Source organism: Anopheles coluzzii, chromosome 2 (assembly GCF_943734685.1).
Source record: "Anopheles coluzzii chromosome 2, AcolN3, whole genome shotgun sequence".
NCBI classification, from domain to species: Eukaryota; Metazoa; Arthropoda; class Insecta; order Diptera; family Culicidae; genus Anopheles; species Anopheles coluzzii.
In genome coordinates, this window is record NC_064670.1 from 67,653,431 (window position 1) to 67,663,412 (window position 9,982).

At 46.5% G+C, this 9,982-nt stretch overlaps 3 protein-coding genes across 3 annotated transcripts; all 3 read right to left on the minus strand.

Annotated features, from left to right (window-relative positions):
- Nucleotides 1-230: 230 nt before the first annotated feature.
- LOC120961188 (endoglucanase A-like) lies at nucleotides 231-3,231 on the minus strand. The gene is made up of 2 exons (XM_049606540.1): nucleotides 2,835-3,231; nucleotides 231-767 (listed from the first exon to the last, which is right to left on the minus strand). The coding sequence occupies exons 1-2, from the start codon at nucleotides 2,961-2,963 to the stop codon at nucleotides 231-233; spliced, it is 666 nt and encodes a 221-aa protein (XP_049462497.1). The 5' UTR covers nucleotides 2,964-3,231.
- On the minus strand, nucleotides 2,970-6,976 carry LOC125908333 (uncharacterized). Its single transcript, XM_049611036.1, has 3 exons — nucleotides 6,903-6,976; nucleotides 5,715-6,846; nucleotides 2,970-3,215 (listed from the first exon to the last, which is right to left on the minus strand). Exons 1-3 carry the CDS (start codon nucleotides 6,974-6,976, stop codon nucleotides 2,970-2,972), a joined length of 1,452 nt encoding a protein of 483 aa, XP_049466993.1.
- A 145-nt stretch (nucleotides 6,977-7,121) lies between these two features.
- Nucleotides 7,122-9,596, minus strand: LOC125908334 (uncharacterized). Its single transcript, XM_049611037.1, has one exon. It carries the CDS (start codon nucleotides 9,594-9,596, stop codon nucleotides 7,122-7,124), a length of 2,475 nt encoding a protein of 824 aa, XP_049466994.1.
- Between the last annotated feature and the right edge of the window lie 386 nt (nucleotides 9,597-9,982).

Sequence of the window (9,982 nt, forward strand, 5' to 3'; positions counted from 1 at the left end):
GCGTGTAGTTCGGGTGTGTTTAGAGTGGCGGTTAAATTAATGTAGCGGGAAATAAAAGTTAATAAATAAAGTTAGTTATAATCTATAAAATATTAATCTTTAGTTGTTTCACATGCAATAGCCGAATGTTGAACAAATTAAAATGACATGTTCGGATTATAATGAGTATTGTATAATTTTAGGTTTCTAAATCGTCGATTGCCAAAATTGTGAAGGATGTGTGTGCATGTTTAAATAAACATTGGCGGAGCTATGTAAAGGTATGGTTTTGTAAATATTTTTATTATTTTTTTATTATATTGGAGATCCCACTCCTGCATCGTCTGCCGCAAACGATTTGTGGCATCGTTCTGTTGCTCGCGTGGTAAATGGTTTAACCATGCCCCTACCCACTGGCCAAACATGGAGAAATAATTTTCCATCGCTGAGGTTGGTGCTGGGCTTGGTGCTGGGGTAGGTGCTGGGGTTTGTGCTGGGGTTGGTGCTGGAGTTGTTTGTGCCCGGATTGGTGCTGGGGTCGGTGCTGGGGTCGGTGCTGGGGTTTGTGCTGGGGTTGGTGCTGGAGTTGTTTGTGCCCGGATTGGTGCTGGGGTCGGTGCTGGGGTCGGTGCTAGGGTTTGTGCTGGGGTTGTTGCTGTGGTTGGTGCTGGAGTTGGTGCTGGAGTTGTTGGTGCTGGGATTGTTGGTTGCGGCGGAATTGAGGAATAGGAACAAGAAGAGATTAGGTGGGCTTGGGTGGAGGTGTGTTGTTCTAGGTCGTCATCGAACTGAAAAGAGAGATAAAAAATAATGAGATAGCATAATCAAAAAGTTACAAAATGAATAAGGTTGCATTGATATCCAACGACGAGCAATACATATGAATTAAATTTATGAAATACAGTAGAACGTCGATTATCCGGGGGCGGTTTAACCGGCGGGCGGCTTAACCGTGCGCATAAATGTGACAGCTGTTCAAACTTACAGCGAACATTTGCAGCGATAGTCAAGTGGGCAACCAGTTTGTTGTGCAGCTTTGTAGTGCCTAGTGGTATTTTAGAAATAAATTTTTGTTCATGAACGGTTGTTAAACCTATAGTTTTTGATTAAAATAATATTCTACTAACGATTAATCGATTGATTCAAGGTGAATTAATCATAAAATTAGTGGATTTTATAATTTTATATGAATTTGAAATTTCTTGGACCATTATCCGTGCAAATCGATTAACCGGCAACCGTCCGGTCCCGAGCTACCCGGATAATCGACGTTCTACTGTATATAATCAATTTATCTTTGTATGTGTTATTATCATTTCAGATGCCGTCCACAGCAGAAGAATGGAAGGAGAAATGAAAAAAGTTTGAACAAAGGTGGAATTTTCCGCATGCAATTGGGTCCATTGATGGCAAACACGTACAAGTGGAAAAGCCTAGTAATAGTGGATCAGAGTATTACAACTATCAACATTATTTCAGCATTGTATTACTTGCGGTAGTAGATGCCGATTACAACTTTTTACATGCAGATATTGGAGGAAAAGGTGGAATATCTGACGGAGGTGTGTTTAAAAACACACGCTTGTACCAGAGGCTGGAAAACAACAGTTTGAACGTTCCGGAACCTGAACCACTGCCAGTTCCATATGCAATGCGAGTACCTTACTTTCTTTTAGGCGATAAAGCGTTTGCTTTTACCAGATACTGCATTCGACCATTTGGAGGCATGCATGCGGAAGGGACAATTGAAAGAGTTTTCAACAAACGTCACTATCCTGCTCGAATGATCGTTGAAAATGTGTTCGGGATTTTAGCCAACCGTTTCTGCATTTATAAAAGCCCGATTCTGCTAGAGCCAGAAGATGCTAAAACGGTTATTATGACAACAATATATCTCCATAATTTTCTACGACAGAGTGCTTCACGCAATACATACACTCGCCCTTCATCTTTTGACAGGGTCGTCAATGGGCGTTTTGTAGAAGGCGAGAGAGCTCCAGCTACTATGAGCGAACTACAAGGTATACCCTGTCGCACGCCAAACGACTTGTTGAATATACGTTTACACATTGCACATGATCTTAAGTATAATATCCAACTTAATCATTAATGCAATACAACTCTTTGTATGTGCCATTTATTAAGCTGATTAGTAGTTATTAAATCGTAGAATGTGCGTAGATTATATGTAATTACACATTATATGAATAATATGCTAACCCACATCGTCGCCAATTCTCTTGTACCTATGCATTGTCCACCCACCATTGTTTAGATGAAAGAATGGTTCAACGTGAATCACGCTTGGCAAGTTATTCAGATTTATTTGCGATCGTTTTAGAAACACCACATCAACACATGTGTATTGTAGTTTATGAGTATGTAGTTTAGTTATTGTACGCGTATGATTCAGGCTCCTGTATTACGAATTGTTTGTTTTGAACGCTCAATCAGTGGTTCTACGCTTGTTGTTTTTTTTTTTTCAAAAATGAATTCCTTTGTGAGTATAATGAAACATGAACTAGCAACAGAAGTACTAATACAACTTTTTTGTTATACTCATTCCACAAAAGCTTCACGTGTTGAGCAAAACAAAAAACCGTATGAAATATAATTTGATAGTAACGCGCTACGGAGCTTATCAAATTTAAAAACATTGGCGTAAACGTCCTACGCGAACATGCCGACAGACTTTCAATGCTTAATTCTGTACAACGCAGCTGGGAGTCCTTGCTATTCGGGAACGGTCCATATGAGGCTTCAACCCATGACAGGCATGTTGTTGCCGTGCCACAGGACCGCCCTTAACTCGCAGTGAAATATAAAATTTACAGATAAATAAAAAAACAACTTACCGTATCGAGATGCGTGCCGTCCTTCAGGGTATCATCGAGGAACCTCATCGCGTCGAAGGCGAACCATCTTGGCTGGAAAATGTCCTCAGCCGCTACGAATGATAAAATTATGTCATTGAACACTTTCATATTATTTTAAATTTGATTAGTATCTGCTCCACTTTGCTGACTTTTAAGCAGCTTGGACTTGTAAGTCCGGTAGCTGGTCAGCAGCTTCCTCCACTGGTAGCTCGCCTCTTCGACGGTGAGGTCCAAGAGTCCACCAATCTCGGTCCACGCATCCCTTCGCCGAATACCGTTCTTGTAGAAATCCGACCGCTTTTGCCATAAAGCAGGCCGTCTCTCCACCTCGGCAATTAGCCGAAGGCTTTTCTCAACGTTCTGGAAGAAAATCAATGATAAAAAACGATTAATCTCGACTCTATTATTTATCTTTCACCATCCCCATGACCCCGTTGTTATTTTGATGGCTCAAGTGCCTGCAGCAGTTTTCTTCCATTATTGGTCCTCTAACTCGAAAGAGCTGTAATATTAAATATTTAAATATACATAAACGCTCCTGTAAAAATAAGAAACATTTTTTTAATCGCAGCGGCAATAGCAATAGCTTCCATTGTAGCAGTTGGGGTAGAGGTTGCAGCAAAAATGGTGCAGGAAAGCAGGGCCAGAAGGAATAGTTGGTGTAGGGATTAGGATAGACAAGAAAGTGATAGATAGAGAGAGAGATAGGACGAGCGTGAAAGATCATTCGAGATGACAGGAAATGCGAATAAACGTCAGTCGTGTTAGATTAATCAACAGAAGAACATGACACCGTGTGTTCCTTAATTTCTTGAATCCGAAAGGTTGCTTTAAAGGATGGTGGCTTGGCCAGATCACGACAATGGCGCAGTTGGACGAATCTACGCATGGTAAATATAAGGATTTGGTTGGTTATTGTGGGTATTGCGTATTTTCCAAAACAAGTGAGAATATGGATGAACGTGGTGCGTATGTGTCAGTGACATAGTTTATATCAATGAAGAAGATACGCACACTAGCAAGTGTTGAACAATATAAACGATTTAGACGTTCCTGAAGGGGTCTGTTACAAAAAAAAAGTTACTTGAGGAACACGTTGTAAGTGATTAATGAGCATTGTTGCGCGTTAGCACAACGCCCGGCCTGCAGATAAATAATTTACCAAAAAAACGGCTTTTTTAAGTAATTCAGGATTCTTTTATTATGCCTTTAACAGCACAAAATTTTAGTAACCGAGAGAGTGAAAAAAAAAACTAAAAATTCGTCCGCTTCCACGCAGGTCCGGGATCAAAAAGAAAGCCCTATTTCGCAGTCCATGCGGTCACCGGCTATCCGTCAAACGCTCGGTCGATCCCTTTCGTTCAGTCCGAACGTTTATCGTCCAGTCCGAGACCTCTAGCGGCCGCTAGCTAAAATACGGACGCTCCTTGTCGATCCTCGAACGATCGCGTCGTCACCATAAGTGACAGTCCACCAGGCGTTTCGACGTCGTCAAACGATAACCCTCGGCGCGACGTTCAGCGATACCAGCTTCACCACTGGCCTCTCCAGCATCGTTCCTTTCGCTGTTTTGATGACGACCCGACGAATGACTCCGTCTTTGGATGGGACTACGCGTTCCACCCTTCCTCTCGGCCAACAGTTTCGCGGGCTGTTTTCGTCCACGATTAAGACAACATCTCCGGTCTCGATAGGCTTGCACGACTCGAACCATTTCGTCCTTCTAACCAGGGTGGGGAGGTAGGTTTTGATCCACTTCTTCCAGAGCTCGTTCATTTTAGCCTGTACAGCTCTCCAGTTTTGTTTCAAGCCTGCTGGCGAATCATCAGGCTTCACCAAGGGCTTCATTCCTGCGGAAGAACCTAACAAAAAATGGTTGGGAGTTAACGGTTCCTCATCCTCACCGTCGACTGGAACGTGTGTAAGTGGCCGAGAATTGAGCATGTTCTCGACTTCGATCAATGCTGCCGACAGTACCGCTTCCGTAGGATGCCTCTCCGTGAGGGTGCGCGACAGCATTCTCTTGACCGATTGGATCATCCTTTCCCATGATCCTCCAAAGTGTGGGGCTGCGGGGGGGTTAAACTTCCACACCGGATCGGGCGATCCGAATTCATTTAAAATCGCCGAATCAACACGTTCCGCAGCTTCCTTTAATTCACGATCGGCGCCCACGAAATTCGTTCCACGATCGGAGACTATTTCGATTGGTGTTCCGCGGCGTGCCATGAAGCTCCGAACTGCCATCAAGCAGTCACTCGTAGACAGGGATTGCACAAGCTCGATGTGGACGGCTCGAACCGTCAAGCACGTGAACAAAACACCCCACCGTTTTTCCGTCTTTCGGCCGTTCACGATTACCATCGGACCGAAATAATCAATGCCCGTATATGAAAAGGGCCTGGAGAATGCAGCAAGACGAGCAGCAGGTAATTCGCACATTTCCGGGGACGCTGGCTTTGCGTACAACAATGTGCATGTTCGGCATTGCAGGCGTACGTGTCTACACACAGATCGGAGAGCCGGTATATCAAAGCGTTGTCTCACTTCGTTCACTACAGTTTCTTGGCTGCCGTGCTTATAACGACGGTGGACATCGTCAACGATTAACTCGGAAACACGATGTCGTCTCGGTAGCAGAATAGGTCGCTTCCTCCCGGGGTCGACGTAACGGCAACGATCTTTCCTTCCGCTTAATCTCAGCAAGCCGTCCTCGTCCATATAGGGGCTTCGTTTGAACAACAAACTACTTCTGGGAATCGGACTTTTCCACGACGGTGTTGTTGAGTTTTCCCTCGCCTTCCAGAGTATGGCATATTCATCGGTAAAAGCGTTCCTCTGAACGTCTCGCAGAATTACCGTTTCAGCCCGCTGGATTTCGTCGCGGTTAAGCGGACCTGTCGATGGAGATTTAGTTTTGGTAATAATGTTTACATACCGACACACGTAAGCCATCGTCCTGACCAGCCGCGTCCATCGGGAAAATCTCTCGTAGTCGATGAAAATCGGACGCGCTATGTGGATGCCGACCAGCTTCAGCCTATCCTTTTTCCGCACCTCCTCGGACGTTTCCGATGGTACTCGACGAGGTATGTTCCATTCTGCTTCGGGTAGTTGCAGGAACTCGGGCCCACTAAACCATCGTTCGGAGGCGAGATGATGCTGCAGGTTGGTCCATTTGGTCGCTTCGTCCGCCACATTAAGTTTAGTTGGAAGCCATCGCCAATCGTCGACGTTCGTCGTGTCTAGCACCTCAGCAACCCTATGTGCGACGAAAATCGAGTACTTACGGTGGTCTGCGTTTATCCAGTCTATAACATCAGTCGAGTCTGTCCAGAAGTAGCTTCCACTAATAGTTTCTCGATGAGCACTAGTTATAGACGAGGCTATTCTGCAACCCATCACAGCAGCCTGCAGCTCTAAGCGGGGCACGGAAAGATACTTTAGAGGCGCCACTCTAGCTTTGGATCCAACTAACGACACCTCGATACGTCCATGGCACTCAAAACGGAAGTACGCGACCGCTGCGTAACCATCTGCACCCGCATCAACGAACACGTGTAGCTGTAGAGATGATTCGGTGAGCGACGCCAGCTGTCGGTAGCAACGTGGTATGATGAAACTTTCCAATTCTGGCAGTCGTTCCATCCAGGCGTCCCATTTATGCTGGATCTCTTCCGGAACTTCGTCGTCCCAGCCAAGGTGTAGGCGCCAGACTTCCTGAAGAAGTACTTTCAAATAAAAAAGCACGCCTGCGATCAAACCTAACGGGTCGTAGATCGACATCAAAGTCCGCAGCATCTGCCTCTTGGACGGTGGTTTGTCCTTGCGTGCCAGCTCCAGGTGTCTTACACGGGATAGTTTAAAGCCGAAACTATCTGTTGTGGTGTCCCACCACATTCCCAGCACCTTCTCTGGCTTTAGACACGGTTCGAAATCCATTTCCTTGAGGGTTGACTCAGTGCCTTTTACCGCTGTCACGACTCTGATGCTATTTGAGAGCCAATTGTGGAGAGAAAATCCAGCATTATTGTGTATTAAGCTCACCTGATACGCCAGCTCAATCGCTTCTGGTTCCGTTTCCACACTTGTAAGCATGTCATCCACGTAATGTTCTTCATGGATACAGCGAACTGCACGCGGGTACAGGGAACGATATTTCTCTGCATTCTCGTTCTTTACGAATTGCGCCGTACTTGGAGAACATGCTGCACCGAAGGTCATCCTCAGCATGACAAACTCCTGCGGCTCTGCATTTGTGTTTCCTCATCTCCATAGGAACCGTTGACTGTGGACGTCATCATCGCAAATGCGTACCTGGTGGTACATTTCCCGGATGTCAGCTGCCACCGCGACTCGATATTCACGGAAACGGAATAGCACGGCTTGCAGCGGTGTCAACAGGTCAGGGCCAGTCAGCAGCTTCTTGTTCAGCGAAATACCTCTAACTTCAGCTGCCGCATCCCATACTAACCTAATTTTATTAGGCTTGTTAGGATTTGTCACTGGAAACACTGGAAGATACCATTTCCTAGGGTAGAAGGTTTTCAGCTCATCCTCTCTTATCGGTCTGGCATAGCCCTTTTTCAAGTAGTCCTCTAGTATCGCGTTAATTTTCTCCGCAAGGCTCGTATCTCGGCTCATCTTACGCTCCAGACACTCCATCCTAGATAGAGCCATTTGACGGTTTTCCGGCATGAAAACGTTGTCGCTCCGCCAGAGTAAGCCCGTGGTGTACCGCCCGTCGACGTGTTTTGTGTTGTTTTGCAGAATCGACATCGCACGTTGATCCTCCTTCGACAACAAAGGCTCCTTCGCAGGACCATAACCTTCCACTTCGAAGTACGCTGCCATCATACGATCTGCCCGTGAGGTCTCTCCTTGGCAATCGCATACGTGGTAGCTAGACTCCGGCTGCACAATGGATGTGTCGTTAGCGTTATCCGTGCATTTGCCAAAAATGAGCCATCCCAAACGCGTCTTCGTAGCTGTAGGTTGTCCTGGCTGTCCTTCTATAGTTTTCAAAGGTCTGGTCAATCTGTAATGGTCGATACCGATTAGTAAACGAGGAGAAACAGCCTCATACGAGGCAGCTGGAATCGCCTCCAAATGCTTATATTTCCGCTTCAACTCGTTCACATCGACCGATTGGATAGGGAGCGATAACCGGCTGACTGTACGCACGTCGGCCATCGAAAATGCGGATGCATTTTCTTCAGCACTGGAGACTTGCACCGCTACCCTTTCCGAATCACGTTCATCGCGTCGCTCTCCCGCACTGTACTGCAAACACAACGGGTCAAGAACGCCGCTAACCCCAAGTTGCCTGGTGAGCTCCTGCTCCATCAACGTCACCGTCGACCCCTCGTCTAACAGCGCATGCGTGTAAATTGGACCACTCTCACCGTGCAGCTTTACCGGCACGTAACGCAGCAATGTACCATCGGAGCGCGTTCCATGATGATTTATCTCCACGCGTTCCTCGCTGGTGACACGATGCAACTTCCGGTGATGCTTAGCGACGCATCCTTGGACACCACAGTCGTCACGCTTCGAGCACGGGCCGTAGTGCTTGCCCAAACATCGTTTGCATAACTTCAAGGTGCGCACCTTGTCCCACCTATCAGCAACGCTTAACCGGTTAAACACCCGACACTCCGCGATCGTACCGCACGTATCACTGTTACACAACGCGCACTCTCGATGCCTATTGGGCTGGGGCTGATGCGTCTCCACGTGTTGCGCATGCACTTGTCGCGTTGTCGTCTTCTTCTTCAGCTGCGGAGGAGTTACCGCCATTGCTCCATCCGTCGCCTTCTGAATCCAGGCACCGAACTCGCTCATCGTCACACTTTTTAGCTCCTGACTATGCATGCCCCAGCTCCAGCGCAGATATGCCGGCATACGGTCCACCAGCTCTTGAAGCAGCGCTGCATCGTACAATCTGTCAGAAGTTCCGCTTGCCTTTATAGTTGAACATATTTCAGCAACTAAATCGCCGTATTCGATAAAACTATCGAGCCGCTCAGACTTAATCGGCGGTGATTCGCGAATTTGTTCGAGCAACGTATTCACTAACACATCCGGTCGCCCGTATGATTTTTCAAGCGCGCTCAATATTTCCTCCAGATTGTCAGCGTGCCGGAGACGGCCTTGCACCGTTCGTAGTGCTTTTCCCCGTAACGCTCCTTGCAATCGAAGGATATTTTCGTCTTCGGTAAACCCAAACGTACGAGACGATCTTCGAAAGGTTGACAGAAATATCGGCCATTCCTCGGGATTCCCATTGAATGAAGGGAGTTCATAGCGCATTGCTTGACGGGCTGCTATTTGGCTTTGGCTCAGGTCACCTTCTTCGTTGACCGAAATCCGTTTAGCCGTTGAGCAAGGAAGCGATTCCCCGGGCGAAAACGAGGTTCGCTCGCTGCTCTTACTGAGCCGAGCTACTTCCGCATCCTTCTCCCGTATCAAAGCTAACGCTTTCTCCGTCGTGGCTTTAAGAGCCTCCATCTCTCTCTTCAAGCGCGCTATCTCGTCGTCTTTCTTGCCGCTCGCTAGTTTGGTCTTCACTTCGCACTCCGCACACCACCATGCCCTCGTCTCTATCGTTTTATCCACATGCGCACACTCGTAATGGTACCATTTATCGGAAAAATCGCACTGCAATAACGAATCTACCAAATCCGCCTTATCGCACACCGCACACGTAAAGTCCGCGATCACTGCACTTTCCTCTTGCATTTTTGCACTACACGATTCGGATGCGTTGGCTGTGTATTTGTATGTGCGTGTACCTTACCGAACAGTCCTTTGTTCTCAGCGCTTACCGCGTGGTATAATAGAGCAAGTAGAGAACGAGCCGAATTTGCACAGCTCGTGCGAGAGGAATTTAGAAGAATTATAAGACTGAGTTTTTAAATAGAATTTTAGCTGAATTTTTAGAATGTTGCGCGTTAGCACAACGCCCGGCCTGCAGATAAATAATTTACCAAAAAAACGGCTTTTTTAAGTAATTCAGGATTCTTTTATTATGCCTTTAACAGCACAAAATTTTAGTAACCGAGAGAGTGAAAAAAAAACTAAAAATTCGTCCGCTTCCACGCAGGTCCGGGATCAAAAAGAAAGCC